Source organism: Protopterus annectens, chromosome 14.part0, assembly GCF_019279795.1.
Source record: "Protopterus annectens isolate FY-2018-M chromosome 14.part0, PAN1.0, whole genome shotgun sequence".
NCBI classification, from domain to species: domain Eukaryota; kingdom Metazoa; phylum Chordata; order Ceratodontiformes; family Protopteridae; genus Protopterus; species Protopterus annectens.
In genome coordinates this window covers 920,439,432-920,463,332 of record NC_056748.1, presented here as the reverse complement: position 1 = coordinate 920,463,332, position 23,901 = coordinate 920,439,432, and the positions used below count along the sequence as shown (strand labels likewise).

The 23,901-nt window shown below is 42.4% G+C and overlaps 1 protein-coding gene across 1 annotated transcript in view; it reads right to left on the bottom strand.

The window, feature by feature from the left end:
- Positions 1-1,358: 1,358 nt before the first annotated feature.
- LOC122789341 (cytochrome c oxidase assembly protein COX15 homolog) overlaps positions 1,359-23,901 on the bottom strand; it is a 547,801-nt gene continuing 525,258 nt past the window's right edge. Inside the window, exons 9-11 of the mRNA XM_044056719.1 lie at positions 14,692-14,699; positions 7,520-7,614; positions 1,359-1,771 (exon numbers count right to left, since the gene is read on the bottom strand). Of these exons, the coding sequence (XP_043912654.1) occupies positions 1,640-1,771; positions 7,520-7,614; positions 14,692-14,699 (235 nt within the window). The 3' untranslated portion in view covers positions 1,359-1,639. The remainder of the gene's footprint in view (positions 1,772-7,519; positions 7,615-14,691; positions 14,700-23,901) is intronic.

The window sequence follows — 23,901 nt, the reverse complement described above, 5'->3', positions numbered from 1 at the left end:
AGCACCCCCTAATGTGGGGGGGGGGGCAAGTCCATACGGAGCAATGGCAATCTCAGACTTGGTATATATAAGTTTGTTTTTTCAGCCACTCAGTCTTCGTGGTTTGGGACTCGCTCTAGTGGGTCCTGACATTTCAAATGGTTACAAGCTGATGATGTGGATGAGTAATTTATGGACAAGAAGTAATGTGGGGAGGTGAAGAACAATTTTGTTTCAGGAAAGGGAGACAAAAATGTGGCATTTAATTTCAGTACTCTCTAGTGTCACTAGTGGGAATGCAGACAGGGTAAGACTAGACACAGCACGTGTCTAAAAAGGGCCTGGACAGGACACTGCAGTGGCTAGATCATTTTTTTAATGAAAAGTAGATGGCATCCACAGTTCTCAAATTATAGCAATGACTGTTTTATATCAGGAACAGACAATGGTGGAGTAAGCATCTGCTGGTTTCACTGCGAGGGAGGATGACAGATAGCAAACCGGTCACCACCCACTGACACCTTGAAATTAAACTGAAAGCAAGACTAAAATGCAAATGCAGAGAGATGTTTTATGTTGAGAACTGGAACCCTGCACATTGTCAACCCTTCAGCATCAGCAAAGGCTGGAAACAGAGCTAGGGTAGACAGATTTTAAATACTGAAGTTACTTCACACCACCAACTTCCAAATTAGAATAATGACAAACTGGCCACCTGCCAACATTTGCCAATAGAGATATGAAAATGTAAATTGGGTACACCCATGGTCACAACTGAACAGGGGTGTGAACTATACAGACAGATTGGGAGAATAGGAACAAGTTTATAAATAAATTAAAATGAAACCATGCAGGTGGATTACACACCTGGCAGCAGCAGGCTAAACTACTTCTGCTCGTGATACATGCATGAGTACAAATATACATGGGGAGGTGCAAAATATCATCCATGTCAAGTGATTTGAAAAAGGTATTATACTGAAAGCGCTTATCCGGTTTATGAGCCAGTGTGTTTATTTTATTTTATCTTATCATTGTATATTTATTAAAGTTTGTGTTTTTAAGTGGAATTGGTGGCAGAACCATTTGTTTTTAGAGTTTTATATTTTGATGTGCTCTGCCTTTGGTGACGCTACTTCTTTTGCCATGTCAAGTAATGCTGAAGGTGCAAGGTCACTTTTGTCTTTAAGCACACTGGATGAAGCAGATCAGTAAAATGGGACTCCCAGCCACCACTATTTTTTTTAGACATCAACTGGCAACTTGAGAAATCAAATGGAGAAAGTCTTCATAAATTACTATAAACAACATTGACCAAATGGATTAACAATCCCAAAACAATACACTTGCTTAGCATGCATACAAAATCGATAAGAAAATGTAGCAAAAATTTTATTTTTCAAAGATAAAAAAAAAAAAAAGAGATTGACAATGCACAAGTTTAATTCCAAGCTGAATGGGTAAACAAAGTATTCTTTTTTCCATGTGCATTCGCTCTCTAATTTATGTTGCTATAGAACTGAGACAGTACCCAGAAAGTCTGTTCTGCACATGGCTTGCATCATCAATGATAGACCACCTGTTGTACACGTTTGGTTAAAGAGAGTATCATAACTCCAGCATCGTATGCTGCAAGGATCTGTGATGCAGCCATCATTGTTTACTTAGGAACTCTTTTCAGCTCATTCATTAGCCAAAGTGCAATGGACAGCAGTACCAAGGATCCTGACTGGTGAGCAGCAGCTAGTGTAGTAGGAACATAGAAAAGTAGCGTGCAAATTCCAAGAGTAACCTAGGAGGAAAGAAGAATGACATCAGACCTGGTAAACTGCAAAACATGCAACTAAAATATTTTAGTATTCCTGAAAGAACTCATTTTAACTGAGGCACCACTAATGTAACAGGTAACTACTTTCTTATAATGTGGCAGGAAAGTCAACTGAACATCTCAGGCAATACTGTACACAGCTTCTTGTTACAGAACTCCTGACATATAGGGTGATTTGGCAATGTAGATGGGTCTGACAAAAATCTTAATGGACTACTGCAACACCATACAGGGCAAGTATGCTTCTTGTTTTCTTTTCTATAATTATATGCAAGATGCTGCAGAATTTCAGAGCACTTAAATGTAAATTTTCCTATCAAACCTTATGCAGCTTGAAGGTAATACTGTTGAGCGCTATTTTCAGACCACTGTGACATCTGGTATCTGCAGCAGACAAAGAATGGCTGCATTGAAACTACAGGCAGTAAATTGACAAGGGGGAAAAAGTGCATGGCGGAGTATTAAAAGATAGGTGTGTGCAGCTAGGCATACACCATGCAAGTCCCAGTGCAAGCTTTTTAAAAATAGTTTTTATGTTACATGCTGTGCTGCATCATAGCGTATCTGTCACAGTTCATGGTCAAATTCTGACAAACAGCTTTTTAAGAATGCCTAGTTACCTAAATGTTTTTTTCCTCTTAAACTTGTCCTACTGAGAGTTTTTTTTTTGTAGTAATAGCAAAAAAGCATGATGTCCAGAAACATGCACTGTACGGGGTTGGAAGAGAGGTTACAGTTGCGGGGAGGGGGGCCACATTCTGGAAGTCTGCACACAATTCCTAAGATCCTGACTACACCTGTTAAGAAATTTATGATTATTAGGCTGTCAAATTATATTGATAGCGGATTACAACATGAATATTTTTTGGTTCAAGATAAATACTAGCAATATAGAAAATTTCCCCACTGACTTAATATATTGTGCAGACTCCAGATTGTATAATATGCTTATTATAATAACCACAAAAAATTACTTGGTTTTCTTAAGTCATCACTAACATTGTAACTGTATGTGTTACTATTCCTACCATCTAAATATTTGTTTCTCTTCTGCACTGGAGATTTTTATTCATGGGAATCCAAAGATAATGTATCTTCTCAAGCATACATTCTTGGTTAACATGCATATATATTATACACACACACACAGGTCATTTTTTGCATTTGGGCTCGGAATGCATTTTTTTCCCCGAAACTGCTAACTAAAAGATTTAACTGTGAACGACAGTGTAAACATTACATACCTACACAGCCAGAAACTGTGCTATAAAGCTTGGGAATGGAGAAACAGTGATAAAATTCAGTGCTGCCTAGCCACACATCACCCTCAAAATTAAAATTTAGAAGACTTTAAAAGAAATTTGATGGACTGGTCTGTCACATTTTCTAGCTTTGAACCTGCAGTCTTGCAAAGCTATATGTTGTACTCTTAACTATGTTATTTTAATACATTTACTGGTGCATCAGAAATAATATTTACACCACCCATCCACCTGCCCATCCCTGTCCTCCCTTGTATCCCTTTACACCTCCACTCGTCTTCTCCACACATCCAACCAGATACTTATCAACCTAACAAAAATGTTGGTAAACTACTTTATAAATGTACTGTAGCCCAGGCCTGAAATAAATTCCCTTTACATGTAAGATCCATTCCCCACCCAAAACAGTTCAAAAAGGAACTTGGACTACACTTAACACAAAGTCTTGCCCCTGCCATGATCCCGCCTAACCTACTACACCATTGTATTTTCCCTCTTACTACATACAGATCTCTCATCACCATTCCTTAGTTTTGCCCCTCTTAACACATGCTGTCACTTATATAATTTACACTCACTTAGCTTCTGCTCCACATTACATGTATATTATGTAAATATATTCTATTCCTCTGCTTTAAATTCCTCTCTCTAAATTAGAATTATAACATTTAAAACACTGTCTACATATAAGAATGGTTCTATCACTGATTGCAATACACCAACAGATGTCCCATTGAAGGCGAAAAGCTGAGGTACCAGGACAGAAGGAATAAAATGGATATCTACTACTACTACTACTCTTGTCTTCTGAATCTCTTATGTGTGCAGTTTTCAGTGTTTTGAAGTTGTTTTACCAGTTTCTATCACTGATTGGTCTGTTCATAGGTAGGTACTAGGCTATTGGCCCTAGGGCCTATATAAGCCTAGCCAAAAAGGTACCCTGGCTTTCGCCACCCAAGAAAATTATTTTCCTGTGTCCCTGTTGAGCAGAGCCGCAGAAGTGATCCCCAGGATGAATTTCCTATTTCCCATCCAATCAAGATTTTTCTTGAAGAGTGCTAATGAGGAACTTCGTTTGATATCGATAGGTAGTTTGTTCAAGAGTATGGGAAGTCTCTGGCCCAGGAATCTATCCCTCCAGCGTGTTCTGTTTGTGTTGACAAGGTTTAGGTCCCTAGAGTGTGTAGCTCGGAGGGATTGGGATTTCTTTAAGTGGAGCATGTCCAACAGCTCTGCATTTGACATAGCTTTGTGTGTGTTAGGCGGAGATCGGCTCTGAGCAGGCGATATGCAACGGAGTAAAGCTGGAGTTTTTTTGAGAGAGTCTGCGTAGGGCATCTGTTTGAGGCTGGTAATCCTCTTTGTGATGTACTTCTGCGGCATTTCCAGTTGTTGTAGATGTCTTGTGAGGTACATACCAAAAGGGGCGTGAGTGACGAGTAGAGGGGAACAATGACCTCTTTCTTCTTGGATGAGAAACATTTTGTGATGAGGATGTCCTGACTACTGTGGCGATGAGATTATTAAAGGAGAGACTACTGTCCACCTGTGTCTCCAGATCTCATCATACTTTTGGTGTTAAGTAGACTACCGCCTATGTGGTAGTTCACGGGTACAGAGTTTTTACCAAAGGGGATGACGATGCACTTTTTGGCATTGAGCTTGAGGCCATGGCTTTGACACCAGGCATCTGTCTCAGTGAGGCCCTTTTGTAGGATGTCCACATCGTTAGGAGTTTCGATTATGGCTCCTAGTTTGCAGTCATCTGTGAACTTCGTTAGCCAAAGACATTCTGTGTTAGCTTGTACTTCAGAGAAATAGGTACCAAACAGGAGAGGACCCAGGACTGAACCTGTGGTAACTCCACTTGTCACTGGTCTGAAGTCAGATTTGGAGTCTGCTACTTTCACAGTGTGGGTTCTGTCAGTGAGCCAGTTAGCAACCCATCTTGTGACATAGGGATTTAGACCTAGTTTAGTGAGTTTATCTATAATTCCAGAGTGGGGGATGGTGTTGAAAGCCTTGGCGAGATCTAGATAGGCTGTGTGAACCACCTTACCCTTATCTATGGCTTTATTGACTGCTTCAAAGAAGTCCATCAGGTTTAGGAGACATGATCTGCCTTTTACAAACCCAAACTGTGTGGGGTCCAGAGTTTGAAGATTACCAAAGTCTTTGTTTATAAGTTCCATGATGATACGTTCCATGGCCTTGCAGACCAGGCTCATCAGGCTAATGGGGCATCCGTGGTGGCTCCCCCTTTGTGGAGTGGGATAACAGTCGCTGTGTGCCATTCAGTGGGCACAAAGCCTGAGGTGAGGCTATGAATGAACATGGTACTTAGGTGGGGTGCCAGTTCGTTCTGTAGTTTGTGTAGAATGCAGCCTGGGATGTTGTCAGGTCCCATGGATGCTGTGTTTTTGGATTTGGAGAGTGAGGTTTTTACCTGTGCAGCCGCGATTACAGGAACTTTGCATTCTTCCGGTATAGAGATGGGCCCTTTAGGGGGTGAGAGGGGGGTAAAGTTAGCACTAAACCCATCTGCCACGATATTGGCAATATCAGTTGGTTCTGTACATTTAGTGCCATTGTGCTGTAACTCAGAGCAGACCTGAGTGTTGCCATTGAGATTCTTGACATAGCTATAGAATGCTTTGTGGTTGTCTTTAGAATCAGTGGTGATTTTGTTTTCCTAACTAGCTTTGCAGGATTTTATGAGGAATCTCAGCTTCCTACTGAGGCTGACCAGGGAGTTCCTCCAATCATGGGATTTTACTCTTTTTTGCAACAGTTTATTTCTTCTGTTGTAGAGTTTGTTTATGGCAGGGGACCACCAGACTGGCTTCCTTTTTTTGGAGGATAGCATATTGGTTCTGTTAGGGATAGCACAATCCATGCATTCATGTAAGTGCTTATAAAGTGCATTTGTGTAGGATTCTATTGTCCGTATATTATCTACAGTCTTATTTGTGCTGCAAAAAAAAGTATGTTTTTGTTTTCACTTATCTAAGGTTTTATCTTACCTACTGTATTTTTTGCTTATGTATTAAAATTTTTTCCTGTACTAGAGCTTTTCTCCTCGGATCTCTACTGAAAGGGGGCTCCTGGCTCAGTTGGACCAACCCAGTTAACAAATGTCAAATAAATAAATAATAATATACATTATTCTTCTAGAGACAGACCTCTGTGCATATATTACTGGAAAGGTCTGTTTACTGCCAAAACAATGCAGACCCTGGTGAATAAAGTGTAGTAGAAACCCCGCCATTACTTTACAAATTATTAAATAAATGAAACAGGTTAAGAACAACCATCTCTTCTTTATATTCCTATCTTCCTACCTCACTTCTCTGCCTTCCATATATTACTGGGTTAAATGCTGGCCTACTTGTAGGAGACAGGACATACACTTGCACCTCTGGAGACCCAGGTTTGGGAAATCTGGTGGGCAAAAGCACCACCTGAAGTTCTGCAAGTTCAGTAGAGGTGGCTGCACTAGCAGTTACAGTGCATGGGGATGGATCGTGATAAGAACGCATAAGAAAGTGTACTGCACCTGTAATATAAAACTGTCACTAAAGCCAAGATGTATAGCTTTCATCAAGTCACAACTCCCCACCCCCCCAAAGTGTATTTTTTTTTGTAAATGAAGGACAGAAGTGAAACAATATTGTGAGTGTATGAACTCACCAGAAAACATTTACAACACAAATGTTACCAGACTGAATGGTACGTCTTCGTTTAGAGGTTGCCAGTATGTCACTTGTTTTGGGGTAGATCTCAACTGTCACTATATGTACTGCTTCCTGGGTTGTTAATTGGTTTGCATAGCTTCAGCCAGATATTTCAAACTAATGATTAAAATGCAGGGTGACAAAAAAGTGCACTGGTTAGCACATAGCTCTGAGTCCAGTTACTGTGTGGGGTGCCTTCTAGGTGGGATTTTGTGCATCCCCGTACCAGTGTGAAGAATTAGCAGGATCTCTGGCTTCTTCCCACATCTACAAGATATGCTGATAGATGACCTACTGGGCCTTCCAACTGCATTTAGAGTATGAGCATGTATCTGTGTGTGTGCACGTGCATGCTTTATGATGGACTGGCAGTCCACTCAACTGGTTGTGTGCCAGTACAGACTTGGCCAGCCCATCCTCACCATCTCCCTGAAAAGGACAAAGGGGATGTCAGAAAACAAATTAGTGAGCAACTTCAGATGCAGGTACTGTGGCATTCAAGGTCACAATAACTACACATAGCAAACTTTTAAGCACCCCAGAACAGCCCTAAAACAGATGTTAAGTTCTACTCTACAAGGGGTGTAAGAAGCAGCACGCCTGTTTCATCAACTGAAAATGAATAGGAATACTTACAAGTCAGTCTAGGGCATATTTTTAATGGCCAACATATTAAAACCCTTATACATACCTCCCCATCTTAGTCATTTACCTACCTGCAAGTATGCCATTGTCACCAATGAAGTGACTGCCATGCTTGTTCTGCGTGGGAGTGGCAGTCTCCGTGCAAACAGGTACAGCGCTGTAATAGCTACACAGAGGTGGTCCCCTGAAACAACAAGAAACAAATGTTAGTAATTAGTGTCTAAACACTATCCTTCAAGCTGCAATGAGGAAATAAACAATGTCTTAAGCATTTCTACATGCCCAAAGGGACACTGATTTATTCCCTTATTCTTACCACTATTTTCAAGATGCAATGAAAAATGAGAGAATACATGCTGGGAACAATGACTAAACATAAAGATGTTTAACGTCCCAAAATCATATAAGTACTGAGCCCCAAAGTCTTACCCATGTATCATGAAATTAGCTATTTTACTGATTTCTCAAGGAGGAAAGGACTGCTTTTTCACCAGGGACATTTGTCAGTTAATTCATCTTTTGTTCCCTGGGTTAGGACCCATTTTCTGTGGCATATCAAAAAAAAAAAAAAAAAAACACAAGTAAAATCTGCACATGAAGCAAATATAAAACTATATCACAAATAATGGTAAGAAGTAACCTATCCATATTAAAATGCAGCTTGGATCTATGGATGGGAAACAAAAATGTACCCCATGACCATCCCTATACAACTTCTAGACAGAGGCAGCTCCTAAATGCTTTATCCCATGCATGCCCCCCCCAATTATCTATGGTATGTTCACAGTTAATCTCATTAGGTGTAATATATAATTATTGATCATGGGTATGGCCAGTCTAACACCAAATGAGACTTGTTAATTTAGGCACCAAAAGGAAAACTGAATAGACTTAAAATGGCCCACAAGGGTAGCTAGCCTAGTACTAACTTAGACAATACTAAAATTACAGATGAAGCTTTTCAGCTTTAATTACACTCATTGCAATATAAACAGCAGGGCACAATTATTAAATCATATCCATCTCAGCCATACACAAATATTTTGTAAGGCAAGCACAAATGATAAAAATGAAGCATGACTACAAGGATTTGTGGTACCCACTTGGCACGTGGAAGAAAAAGCATTCTGTTTAATTCCAAAACTTGAAAGGGCCAAACTTACACAACCTCATTCAGTCCACTACACAAAAGAAATAGTAAGGCAACTATCAGCGTGCCTGAACTAGCATAGGCAGTGCAGAGTAGGATGTGGACTGTGGCCATCCTAGCCAGTGACAGCACCCCTTGCCACCACATGTAAAGAAGCATGCGTAAGTATGATTGTGAGGCATAAACAGTTTCTGTGGTAAAAGAGGTGCTCATGTTACCACCAGGGATGAGGTTAGTGCCATAAAAAATATGCCCTCAGTTGCCAAGATTCCAGCAAGGGCACAAGCAATACTAACGGCTTTCTCAATGGCCTGCCCAAAGGGACTCTTGCTCCCATATGGTAATGGGAATGCCACCTGTATTGGGGGGGGGGGTGAATGGGCTAATCCTGACAGGGAGGATCTTGATGGCTGGCACAGCATGAAGTGGGGTGCAAAAAAATAAAAAATGTCTCAATCCTACTTTGGAAGGCACATGTGTAGATAAGCTCAACAAATATCCAGTGCCATCATGCACCTGATTCCATGATTTGAGCCACTTAAGGAACTTGCATTGATTGTCTGTAGCAGCCAAATGTCATCCACTGATGCCGGATTATAACAAAACACCTAAACAATGCTATGTACATTAGAATGACAAAGGTAGGGGAACTTTACTGTTTCAGTGATCCCTACTTGAAGATCTACTGTTACGATAAATACACTACACAAATGTAGTCTTCTTTGGGGAATGTCACTGCAACAGTAAATTATAATATTTCAGCAGACTCCTAAGCTGTACATTACTTATTCGATGTGGACACCTAACAGAACTCCTGAAGTACAGCTAAACCATATATTCTACTTCTAGGTTGTGCCTCCAACTTGTAGTGTTTTGTGAAGGTGTGGCTGTGGTCCATGTGGTATCTTATAAAATACTTTGTACAGGAACACAATGTAAGTGGCTGAAGTTGATGCTGTCCTTGTGGAATGTGCTCTGACAGTATCTAGTAAAAATTTACTATACCTGTAATAAAAGGCAAGCTGGCCAGCCATTTGCACCAAATTTGTTGAAAGGCAGGCTTTCTTTTCTGAAGGAGAAAAATAGCTATATTTTTGAATTTGTGTGCTATCTTAGTATAGTACCCAAGTTGTGTGTTGATATTTGGCATACATACACTCTTCCTTAATGTTGGTAATTTGAAATAATAATGAAAATTGGACAAAAAGCCTCAGAGTCACTGCTGACACACCCTTGGGCATGAAGGAAAGATTTTTTTTTAATACATTCATAGGTAGTTAAATAGGCCACTGGTGCAAGAGCAATTTTAAGGCTAGACAATCTTAACCCAAATGTACTATAACAATCCTGATGTGTCAATATCACAAGGAATTTTACAATTACAATATAGTCTCGTACATATTAAGCATTCACAGACTATCCCTATCCAGTAGGAACACACTTGCCAAACAATGGGTAAATTTGCCATGTCAAATCAACTGGTCCAAGCTATGGTCTGAATAGGTTAGGGATGAGCTTTGCATCACATGGATAGGAAGCCTTTTCTAAACGAGGGGTAATCTGACACACATCTGTCCCTCCAACATGTCCTCCTTACATCTGGGTCCTTAGAATAGGTATTTCTGATGCTATTTATTTGCAGGTGTGCAACAATTCCATCAATGTGGGATCAGAGGGTGCCTTGTAGGCTATGTATATATCACTGTGCAGCAGTCTGTAAGAGACCAAGCACAGGGATAGGGCTTTGAGACTATCCACACAGGGCATGTTGTTTACTCCCTGTATACTTTGTGTGCAAAACCTCTGTGGTTTCTCAAAACTGGTGCAACTGCATGGTCAGGTACATGCTAAAGGGTGCCCTGTATATATCAACTACTAGCCTGAAGGAGGTGACTACAATGGAACAATGGCCTCCTTATACGTCTATGCCATGCCCTTACTTACAAGTGGCACAATGTAGTGATTTCCTCACTCTAACAGACAAGTGGTGGTCAAACATCAAGTTACTGTCAACATGGTTTCCCATTCCCTTACCACTGAGCCCACTTTTAGGGGGGGTGTATTATCAATGTTATAACATCCAAGGGTGGCCATCTTTCCAAAGGTTTAGTCTATGTCTCTGGCACAAGTTTTCTTCTGAGTCACACCCTCTTGAAGGGTATAAGTGTCTTTAGGGGATTCAATGGCTATGAGTAGTTAGTGGTTATCTGCAAACTTGGTCAGCCAGAGGCTGCTGACTTTTGCCTTGATTTCAGAGAAGTGGATGTCAAAAAGGAGAGGCCCGGGAACCGATTTCTGTGGGACACCACCAGTGACTGGCCACTCAGTGGAGGCAGATTCTCAGCCAGATAGCTATCCATTAGGTGACATATGGGTTTACACCTAATTGTGTAAGTTCATCTACAATGCCAGAGTTATGTATTGGTTGAATGCCTTGGCTATGTTGAGGGAAGCAGTATGAACTGTTGTACACTCCTCCATACCTTTAGTGACCTTCTCGAAGAAGTCTACCACGTTAAGGAGGTGTGACCTGCCTTTAACAAAACCAAACCGTGTAGGGTCCAAAGTCTGCAGGTTTTGTATGTCACTGTATCACAACTGTGATAATCCTTCCCATGGCCTCGCATGAGATTAGTCAGCCTTATGGGTCTGTAGTTCCCCAGGTTCATGGAAGGCTCCCCTTTGTGTAGTGGAATAAATGCTGCAGTCCACCATTTATCTCACACAAAGTCATGTTCTGGTTAAATAGAGATTCATGTTTCATGCTATCTTGGGATATTATCAGGGCCCATCAAAGCTGTGTTCATGGCCTTAGAGTGTGCTGTGGAGATCTGCTCTCTACTGATAGCTGGTGTGGAAATGCCGAGAGGTATTTTTTAGGGGGGGTGGCGTGCATGACTGGCAGTGATGAAGGGTAAAACTGGAGCTAAAATTACTGGCCAGGAGATCTGCCACATCCTCTGGTTCCTTATAGGTGATTCCTTTCACCATTAGCACTGCATACTGCTGGATATAACCTTTCAGGTTGTGGGCATAACTGAAGAAAGCCTTATGGTTGTCCTTAACTTGGGAGGCAAATTTGACTTTGGTGGACTTGATGAATCCCCCAAGTTGCAAGTTTGTACCTTGATTGGCAGCATCCTGTTTTTGGACATTTTCTTTTTTTTGTTATACGACCTATTTATACTTGGATTCCAACTGCGTGGCTTGTTTTTAGAGGTTGTCCTGTGTTTACTTCTACTAGGTATGTCTGTCTCTGTGTGGCTATTTACATGATTGTACACAGTTTCTGTGAACAATTCTACACAGGCAGCTATGTTCTCAGGATTTGGAGGGGCATAGAACTTTGCATGATTTGTCACTTAGTAAGAGGAAGTAAGTCTTGCAATACATTTTAAATGTCCACGTGTAGCTAAAGTCCAAGGCTTAACATTTATTTCAAAGGAAACAGCTTTATGGTCTGAACTGCCAATGAGAACTTTACACTAGGGGGAATGCATTGTTTCCCCAGGTTTGTGATGACTAGGTCAAGGATACTTACACCTTTGGCTGGTGTGGACACTAACTGTTCCAGGGTGTTTGTGCTGAAGTCCAGGAGTCTCTAGACCTGCATGTCTGAGGTTATGTATGATTCTCAATTAATCTAGGGGTAGTTAAAGTTACCCATGAATACTGCAATGAGCTTAATAGAAAGCGTCCTCCAGTTCATTCAAGCACATGGTACGTGATCCCTGGATCATGGAGGGAGACCTATAGCTTGAAAGGATATGATATGGGACTTTACTCAAGGAAAGTTGGACGTGGAGAAACTCAAGTGTGTCTGTTTTGACCAGCCTTGAAGTGTGTTTGATGTAAATTGAGACTCCTCCACCTTTAATGACTGTCCGATCTAGCTAAACTGCAAGTATTTCTGCTTCTTGAACTGTTTTAAACTGTTTAAAGTTGTTTTTGCACCTGCACTTTTAAAGTTTGCCCAGTTTGTTGCATTTACCTGTTGAGGCTACACACTCAAGTGTGCTAGCCTGTGTTACATATTTATTGCACTTTCCTGCTGTTTGTTGCAAAAAAGAAAAAAAAAAAATATCCTTGTTTCCCATCTTTCCTGACCTAAAGTAATCCAAATACAGGCTTTGCTGTATTCTGGACTTTTGGAAAGTTCCTGTCTTGCCCATTTCCTTTCTTGGATAAAGGGAGGCTTCTTTGTTCACCAGTGGCAGTGGGGAGCTTGGAGCAGCCTATCTATCCCTGGAGGAGTGTTCCCAGCACAAGAATCTGGTAGTCTATTGGCCGTTTGGGCCAATTTCTAGCTCTTTCAAGTCCCCCTTTATAAAACCCACTTAGGCGCATTTTTTGCGCTTGTTACTACTCAGCCAAGCTCCTTGTGGTCCTGCAGAGTGGTGCTAGCAGCAGAGAGGCTAAAAGAGTGACTGCTAACCTGATAAAAGTGTTTGTTTTCCTGCTACTACCTGGGAGACTGTCCGATCTAGCTAAACTGCAAGTATTTCTGCTTCTTGAACTGTTTTAAACTGTTTAAAGTTGTTTTTGCACCTGCACTTTTAAAGTTTGTCCTGTTTGTTGCATTTACCTGTTGAGGCTACACACTCAAGTGTGCTAGCCTGTGTTACATATTTATTGCATTTTCCTGCTGTTTGTTGCAAAAAAGAAAAAAAAATTCCTTGTTTCCCATCTTTCCTGACCTAGAGTAGTCCAAATACAGGCTTTGCTGTATTCTGGACTTTTGGAAAGTTCCTGTGTTGCCCATTTCCTTTCTTGGATAAAGGGAGGCTTCTTTGTTCACCAGTGGCAGTGGGGAGCTTGGAGCAGCCTATCTATCCCTGGAGGAGTGTTCCCAGCACAAGAATCTGGTAGTCTATTGGCCATTTTGGGCCAATTTCTAGCTCTTTCAAGTCCCCCTGTATAAAACCCACTTTAGCGCAGCTTTGCGCGATTTTCCGCAGCATCGGGCAGCGCTGCTTAATTGGGTTTAAACCATTCTCGGCTCCACAAAGTCTGCTGTTCACTTTTTCCCTTAGAACTGATCTAGTTCTCATAATAAACACCCTATTCCCACTCTAAAGCCTGGCACTTGCTCACTAAAGCAATTATATAAGTCAGCACTAAAAAATTAAAAGCACTACACCCTCACAAACTCCCCTTGAGTACTTTGTTCCCCACTGGCCCTTTTTTTCAATTATAAAGGAATTCCCAATACTATTCCAGCATGTCCAAAGGTCAGTTGTCAATCTCCTCTCCGGTCCAGCTGGTGAATCTGGGAATCTTGAGGCAATGTTACAACTGCCTCATGTACACAGACAACCCTCTCGTCCTCCTAACAAATTCCAACACATGTGAGAGATGCAACCATATAGCCAAACTGGAGGCTAAGCTCTCTCAACTCAGTACTGATGCAACCAGTCAGGAGGAGAAGGAAACCACACTCACTACAATTCCAGTCTCACATAGACCTACCACGACAGCAAACCAAACACATAAACACACAAACATACTCGGAGGCTCTAAATAAAAATCTGCCTAAGTAGCAGAGATCTCCAAAGCAGACACCCAAGCAACCGCTACCCAAAACAAAACACGTGCAACACATAGCTCACAAAGCCAGTGTGCCGAACAGTCACAGCCCTTAAGGCTAAACAACACACCTGATACACTTGTAATAGGTGACTCTATCGTCAGGCACACTGACTTCCCGCTCACCAGGCTGAACAAGGAGAAGGTCACGGTGAGCTGCCTGTCGGGCGCTAGGATCCACCACATAACACAAGCACTCAAGTCACTCCAAGGCAAGTACAAATATGACTCAGTCATTGTCCATGCTGGTGTGAATGACCTGAGACGTACCTCCCTGGACTACATGAAAAGAGACATAGGAGCTCTCCGAGCATGTAGTCCAGGCCGGTATGATCCTGACCTTGAGTAGCATCTTACCCTCACCAAGAATGATGTCACAATTTGAAGACAAGATGATCAATTTCAACAACTGGCTTAAGTATTGGTGTCATTCAAAGGGGATCCAATGCCTGTCTGCCCGGGATGACATGCACGACAAGACACGATGCTTGCTAGGACGGCTTGCACCTGTCACCCTGGGCTTTCTGATATTGGCAAAGGCTCTTGCCACCCCATAGTGCCTTTTTAGGCAAGGCTCAAAAGACAAACCCACCTCCATAGGTATCACAAGGGATAAGAAACTAAGAGTAATGCTACTCAATGCCAGAAGTCTAAACCTCAAGATGCATGCACTCGAAACTCTCCTTTGCATGGAAAACATTGATATCTGTGCACTAACAGAAACCTGGTTCAAGGCTCCCGAGAGCACCCCAGCACTACCAGGTTATACCTCATACCATGTTTTTCGTACCCCAAAACTTAGACCGAACCACAAAAGGAGGGGGAGTATCAATATTTGTCAAAGATACCCACACCTCCAGGTTGGTGGCACAGCATGAAACATCAGAGACTATCCATGTGCAACTAACAGTGGACAAAACTGCCTTCCAGTTTATAGCCTGCTACAGACCACCCTCCCAAACCCAGGAACCCCACTCGGCCTTCCTGAGAACACTGGAAAATATGAAGGTCTCTCCAAACACCATTATATTGGGCAATTTCAACTACCCTAACATAGACTGGGAGCATTACTCTAGCTCCAACACCCTAGCCTGATGGTTCCTAGAATTTATAAACTCAAATGCTATGGAACAACTTGTTGCCACTCCCACAAGAGGGGAAAACATACTGGACCTGATCATCACCAACATGGGGACTCTATGCTCCAAACCAGAAGTGTATCCCTCACTGGTAAGATCAGACCATAAACTAATCTCACTAGATATTCACATCCCAACCCCAGCCCCTGCCCAGAAAACCACAGTGAAAAACTTCTCTAAAGCAAATTTCACACTCCTCAAAACTGAGGTGGAATCCTTCAAAGCCCCCGGGCCTGTGGAAAATACGGCCCAGACCACAGAATCCTTTATAAACACATTCTATGAACACCTTCAGGAATGCATGCATCATGCAATCCCAAATAAAACCAAGACCCAATCCTCCAAAGTTAGGCGTCCTGTCTGGTGGACCCCAGCCATAAACAAACTATACAATAGAAGGAGGAAGCTACTACATGATAGAGCAAAATCCCAAAAAGGGAAGGCATCTCTGATCAGTATTAGCAAAAAACTACGGGCACTCATAAAATCGTCTAAGGCCAGCTTAGACAGAAAAATTGCACAGGACACTAAGGATAATCACAAGGCTTTCTTTAGTTATGTTAGGAACCTGGGTGGGAATTCCCAGATATGCTCAGAATTAGTCCAAAATGACAAAAAATACACAGAACCCACAGACATTGCTAACATCCTAGCTGACAGGTTCAGCTTAAACATCTCCCCTTCCCCACCAAAAGGCAAATATCTATCCCAGCAGAGTGCTTCCCCTGACATCTCAGATGCTCAGGTAAGAGCCCCTCTCCAAAGCAAAAACACAGCATCAATGGGAACAGACGGTGTCCTGGGCTGCATCCTACATGAACTCCAAGAAGAACTAAACCCAAACATAAAACTACTGTTCAATCTCAGCCTTACTACAGGATATGTACCCAAAGAGTGGCGTACAACAACAGTGGTCCGTCTCTACAAAGGGGGTGCCTCAACAGATCCTGGAAACTATTGCCCATAAGCCTGACTAGCTTGGTCTGCAAAGCTATGGAAAGGATCATCATGGACCACATAAATAAAGATATTGGGGACCTACAGACACTGGATCCTACCCAGTTCGGCTTTGTTAAGGGCAGATCCTGCCTCTTAAACCTGGTTGATTTCTTTGTAACAGTCACCAAGGCCATTGACAAGGGAAGGTGGTCCACACAGCCTACCTGGACCTTGCAAAAGCCTTGACACAATACCCCACTCGGGCATTATAGATAAGCTCACCAGCTTAAATATAAACCCCTATGTCACTAGATGGGTTGCAAACTGGCTCAAGGACAGAACCCACATGGTTAGAATTGCTGGAGCCATGTCAGACTCCAAACCAGTTACAAGTGGCATCCCACAAGGCTCAGTCCTGGGACCTCTCTTGTTCAGTATATATTTCTCGGAGGTACAGGCTAACACGGAAGGACTGTGGCTGACCAAGTTTGCAGATGACTGCAAACTGGCCATAATTGACTCTCCAGCCGACACAAGCATCCTACAAAAGGGCCTCATAGAAACAGACAACTGGTGCCAGAGCCATGGCCTCAAGCTAAATGCCAAAAAGTGTATAGTCATCCCCTTTGGCAAAAACAAAGTGCCCACAAATTACCACATTGGTGGTAATCCATTAAATCTGGAAGAAGTAATTAGGGACCTGGGGACCCAAGTTGATAGCAATCTCTCATTTGACAACCACGTGGCCAAAGTGGTTAGAAAAACATTTTATATAGCCCACCTAATCATGAAGGGATTCACATCTAGATCAGGAGAGGTCATCGTGCCTCTTTACTCATCCCTCATCAGGCCCATAATTGACTACAATGCCCCTTTTGGGATGTACCTTACCAGACACCTGCAGCAACTGGAAAGACCCCAAAAGTACCTCACCAAGAGGATCAAAGGACTCAAACAGATGCCATATGCTGCCGGTTAAAGAAACTCCAGCTCTACTCAGTGGCATACCGCCTGTTCAGAAGCGATCTGTGCCTGACGTATAAAGCCATGTCCAACCTGGAATTAATGGACATGCTGCACCTCAGAAAATCCAAATCCCATCGAGCTACGCGCTCGAGAGACTTGAACCTCAGCACTGAAATAAATAGGACATGCTGGAGGGACAGATTCATAACCCAGAGGCTCCCTTCACTCTGGAATAAAATCCCAGTCCAGGTTAGGCAGAGTCCCTCATTGACTCTCTTCAAGAGGAATCTTGAGTGGATGGGAGATAGCGACACAGAAGTGATACCTGGGGTAAACCTGTTAGACAGAGGCACAGTATACTAACCTCGAAAAAGGGCATAGCAAAATTCATTTAAAATGGGTGGCAAAAGCCAAACACACTCTGGCTAGGCTTATAAATGCCCTAGGGCAGATAGCCTAGTATGAACCTATGAGAGCCTTTCACTGTGAAAGACTGCAGAGGGTGACTTGCACACAAAAGATTCTAACTCTAAAATCCTACGTGAGGTGAAAGAGCTACCTGTTTTCCAGGAAAGGCATTTAATCTGTTGTGTCTGCTGGTTCAAAAGGATAGCAAGCTTTTCCAACATAAAATTCAAGTCCAAGAGAGCAGAAACAGGTTTTTTTAAGGCATCTTAAATGCAGAAAGCTTTTAAGAAAGGCCATGATTGATGGGTTTGCTTCAATATGGGATAGGGTGGGACAGGAGCTGGAACAGCAAAAATGTACACTTTGACATATACGTTAAAGTTGGTAAGAATAAAGGATTTAAGCAACCCAGGGGTCTTGTCACTAGAAAGATCACAGGAGAAAGTTTCTATGCTGCAGTCCAAGTGATAACTCTCCTCCCCTTCTTCAACCTAGACAAGATTTTCCTTTAGCATATTTAGGATATGAATAGAGAATAAGTCATTTATCAGTACTGAAACTATACCTCTCCACAGATTCATCTAGGAGACCTGTGGGAAATAAAAGATGTGGATAAAGGCTGAACAGGCACATTAGCATGCACCAAAAACAAAGTCCATCCTGGAAAACAGAGCTAATAAAATGAGACTGGATTTGTCTTCCTTTGCTTAAAGTAGTACTTGTATGCACTGGGGAAACTGTGGTGCAAGTCCATGGAAAATCATCAGTCCCTAACACTGTCTGGTGAAGCAAATGTTTTACAGCAAACAGCTGAGGTGTGTGAAAAAAGACCCACTATTCGTCAAGAAACATGTACAGTGCCCTAAAAACCTGTGGCTCTAGCTTTTATTCATAAGATGAAAGTTATTCCCCATTCAAAGACTTGGCAAACTGATTTTGCAAAACTGAAAGGTACACCTCTGAAAAATATAGTCGAGTTCCAAATTAGTAATCTGTTTGCAAAGCTGAAGAGACTCTGCTCTCCCTTGTCTGTATACCTGGCATACTACTACTGTATCGTTTGTAATGAACTCCTAGTGGCTTGGAAAAAAAAGCTAAAAGACATTGTTAATGCTCAGAACACTGCTCTCATTTTTTCTCAGGTTGATATAAAGAGACTTCCTTTTAAGAGCAACTGCCCTGAACTTGACAGACCGTTAATGGATGCTGTATTCTAGAAAGAAGCGAAGTATAATTTTCTGTGGCTAGATTACTTAGATCTGTCCACTGAAGGAATTATTTTTTCTCTCCATATTGAGGAACATAAACTTAATATCTCTAGAAGACCTGTGGACAAATTCTAAACATTTCTGAGATGCCATGCATCTTTCCAGTTTGAAGCCTTGCCTGGGGAAATAGGCAAATGGAAGGAGAGCATCTTAAATCATTCAAAAAGTGCCATGCTATTACTGCCTGTTTGGTGAAAAAAATACTCAAGAACCCTTGAAACTCTTATTTTTCAAAGTGCCATCATTAGTAACCTGTTTTTGAATTATTGTACAGTTTGATGTTTCAATACCCACTGTAAACATTACACACACACACACACACACACACACACACACACACACACACACACACACACCTACCTTTGATAACAGGTTGCTTTTTTTGCCGGCAGCTTTTTTGTTAAAACAGTCAATGGTGCAATTTGTCGAATTATGTTATAGCCAAATTCCTGCAATTTGTCTAAAGAACAATTTGGGGATATTTTCCTTTTCCACATCTGCGTTAGTTTATGGATATAGGTTACAGGGGTGTGAGGATAGAACCCCCATGTCACAGGGTGCAGGGGTGAAGCTGCCCATGTAAAATATAGTTTTGTAGATTTGTGTGCATGGGTGGGAAAGCTGCAGTGAGTCAAGCGTTCTGCCCTTGTTCTGCTGTTTTACAAAAACAGCCGTGTGACTACAAAAGGAAGTGCTTATTTTCAACTGTTTTCTGCACTTCTGATTAAATAAAACAATATTTGCTGTATATCTGTTTAAACTGTGCAACTGTTTTTAGGCTTAATGAACTCAAATCCTTCCCTCTGTTCAGATCTTGGTCTCCTTTTTGCTTCTGTCTGTTCTGTTCATTTTAGTTGTTTCTGTACTTGTAAAACAATGACATAGAGATGAATATCTATTACTGTTTATGACCTTTGGAGCTTGTAGTACAATCTTTTGTCCAGAGGGGCCTAGCTGTTTCTTCATGGGAGGGGATTCAGTCTGGTCTGATCTGGCTAGAGTTACTACTACAAGGCTCTTTTTTTTCGATTGGATAATTTGGCTGGTTCCTGTTTCTCTGCCTTAAATAGCCAGTGTTTAAACCAGTTTGTACTTGCTTGCTCAAAGCTGCAGCGAGTAAAGCCTTCTGCCCTTCCTCTGCTGTTTTACAAAAACTGCTGTGCGGCTACAAATGATAAGTGCTTATTTTCAACTGTTTTCTGCAGTTCTGATTAACTAAAACAATATTTTCGTAACCCTTAAACTGAGTCGCCTTTAACTACTACTAGACCTTCTACCCTTTACCCTCTTAGCTCTCTCTGGCCCCTCTCTCTCAGTTTCTGACAAATATGGATGGACAATTTCCTACATTTTCATCTGCCAGTCTGGCTGATATGGGAATCCAGAGACAGTGTAGCAACTGCCTCATGTACATGGACAACCCTCTACTACTACCACCTAGGAAGACAATTTGTGAGAGACGCAATTACATTAAGAACCTAGAGTCAATGCTCCCTCCCTCACAAGCCAGTATATTTGGCACTGAGAAGGTTGTCAACACAAACACCACACCTCAAACACCACCCACACCTCAACACACACCCACATATGCGGAGGTAATAAAAAAAAAAACATACCCAAACAAGAGAGACCTCCAAGGCAAAAACACACACGAACTCTACTGCCTGCCACACCACACAGTCCACACACCCATGTCTCACAGCCATTAAGGCCTAAACATAAACCCAACATATTATTCATAGGTGACACAGATGTGCCCATCACCAGGCTGGATAAGGAGAAAGTCACGGTTAGTCGTTTGTTAGGTGCCAAAATCCGCGATATCACCCATGGACTCAAGTCTCTCAACAATGGGTACTGTTATGACTGTCACTGTCCATGCTGGCGTGAAAGACTTAAGACATACCACCCTGGACTATATGAAAAGAGACATGATCGAGCTCGCTGAGTATGCTGTCCCAGTCAGGTACATTCCCAGCCTTAAGCAGCATTTTACCATCACCTAGATTGATGTCTCAATACAAACAGAAAATTATTGATTTAAACAATTGGTTTCTGGTGTCATTCCAAGGGGATCCAGTCCTGAAAGCCTGGAAAGACATGATTGACAAACCACGATACTCTGCCAGAGATGGCCTGCATCTGTCTTCCTTGAGCTTAAGACTCCTGGCAAAGGCTCTTGCCTCCCCCATAGTGCCATTTTTAGGCAATGCCATGAGGTCAAAACTACCAACATGAAAATTTCATCAAAATGCAAATTAAAGGTCATGCTGCTAAACACTAGGAGTCTAAACATGAAACTACACTTATTGCAAGCATTATTAACCCTGGAAAATGCTGACATTTGTGCAGTCACAGAAACCTGGTTCAAAGCTGTGGACAGCACTCCAGCCATACCAGTTTATTCATCTTATACATTCAGACCCCAAACCGTGGGCAGGAAAGCAAAAGGAGGTGGAGTTGCAATATAAATAAAAGACATGCACACATCCAGGCTGGTCAAACAGTACGACACACAGGGGACACTCCGGGTGCAGTTAACCATTGACAAGACCCCTACTGAAATCATAGCTAGCTACAGGCCCCCAACTTTGACTCAAGATGCCCACTCCACTTATCTGGACCTCTTTCAATCTATTAAGATTCAACCCTTTACCTTGATCCTGGGCAACTTTAACTATACAACCATAGATTGGAACTACTCATGCCAAAACACAAATTCCCAGAGATTCCTTGATCCCAACAGGAAAAAATTTTCCTCCTCAAGGAAGAGTAAAATCTGCCTGGTGGACATCTGCAATAAATAAACTCTATAAAAGGAAAAATTACTGTCCAGGACCAAGAAGGAGCAGGTGCCTAACTGGAAGCAATCTCTCCTTAACATGAACAAGCAAATAAGAGCACTAGTGAAATCGTCCAAAGCAAACAGAGCCCAAACTGGTCACATCTACTAAAGACAATCATAAGGCCCTCTTCATATATGTCCGCAATCTCAAAAGAAGCACCCAGATCTGCTCAGAACTGGTGGCCAAGGACACCACATACACAAATGTGGAAGATATAGCCAACCTGCTGCCATACAGGTTTAGTGAAAACTTCATCCCTCTGTCCCCCACATCAGTAAATAAGGACATCTGCAGCACCTGACCCCCTCCACTTAGCTCTAGGGAGGAAGTCATCACTGCCCTCTCAAAAGCAAAAAATACAGCTTCCATGGGACCCAATAACATCCCAGGCTGCATCCTACATGAACTCAGACAGGAACTTGCAGCACCATTAAGCACCCTATTCAACCAAAGGATAAGCACCGGCTTCATCCCCGCAGAGTTGGAGGACAGCCATGGTCATCCCCTTTGCACAAAGGTGGAGCTTACACTGATCCAGGAAATTATAGACCCATCAGCCTAACTAGCCTGAGCTACAAGGTCATGGACCTCATTAACAAGGACACTGACAATCGCCAAACACTTGATCCCATACAGTTTGGTTTTATCAAGGGGAGTTCATGCCTGTTAAATCTGGTTAACTTCTTTGAGAAAGGCACTAAAGCCAAGGACGAGGGGAAGACTGTGCACACCACCTACCCTGATCTGGCCAAAGCCATCAATCTGTAGGTTACCAGGATGGGTAGCAAACTGGCTCACAGATAGAATCCACCTAGTCAAAATTGGGGAAGCTACCTCAAGCAGTAGACCTATAATGAGTGGTGTACCCCAGGGATCGGTCTTGGGGCCTCTGTTTGGGATGTAATTTTTCCTGAGGTGCAGGCCAAAACCAGTGGGCTATGGCTGACCAAGTTTGCAGACGACTGCAAGCTGGGCGCTGTCATCAATTTCCCTGGGATGTGGACATACTCCAAGAATGTCTCACCCAAACAAATGACTGGTGCCGGAAACATGGCCTCAAAATGACTGCCAAAATGCAATCATCCCCTTTGGGGGCAGTGATGTCCCCACAAATTATCACATTAATAACAAGGTCCTCAGCATGCAATCAGTCTTGAGGGACTTGGGCACCCAGGTTGATAGCAAACTGACTTTTGACCACCATATTGTCTCTGTTGTACAGAAAGCTTTCTACATGGCTCACCTCATTAGTAAGGGTATCTCATCCAGGGACAAGGTCATCAACCCATCCCTGTATTCTTCCCTTAAAAGACCCGTTATTGAGTATAATGCCCCTTTCGGCATGTACCGCACAAAGCACATGCAGCAGCTGAAGAGACTACAGAGGTTCCTCACCAGGAGAATCCAGGGCCTCAAACATCTACCCTAAACATATAGGCTAAAGACCCTGTCCCTCTACTCAGTCTCATGCAGCCTCCTCAGTGGTGACCTCTGTCTGGCATACAAAGCAATCTCAGACCCCGCCCTGATGGGACTGTTGCATACCCACAAGTCAAGCTCTACTCAAATAACCCACATGCACGACCTCAACCTGGTCTGCGACATCAGCAGGACTTGATGGCGGGACAGATTTGTCTCCCAGAGACTCCTCCTGTGGAATACACTCCCTCTCCATGTCAGAGTACCTCATTAACCACTTTAAGCATAACCTGGATAACTGTTTGGGGAACAGAAAATACACCCCTGGGATTCCACCTGTGTCCCTGCTGGACAGGGTCGTTGGGTGCTGGCTTGTCAGAACATGGGCTGAATTCTTGGCTAGGCTTGTAAGGACCTCAGGGGCAAAAGCCTAGTGACTTCCTGTAATCCCTCCTATGTGCAAGATGGTGGATGTGAATTTGTTTTCATGGTTTATGTGCTTCTGTTGCTTTTGCACAGGCATTTTTTTGTTGTGTGAAGTTGAGGCAGTTTAGAAGAAAAACATCAGTGATGTACGCAGTAGATCAGTTGAAGATTACTGCATCTTTCAGTTAACTCTCTGTTATAGTACCAAATGAATTAGAATTTGGCAGTATATGTTGTATGTCTTTAGGTTTTCTTCAGCATTGCCTGCACGGCTGTTTTGTGAGTTGCTGAATGCTTTTTTCCAAG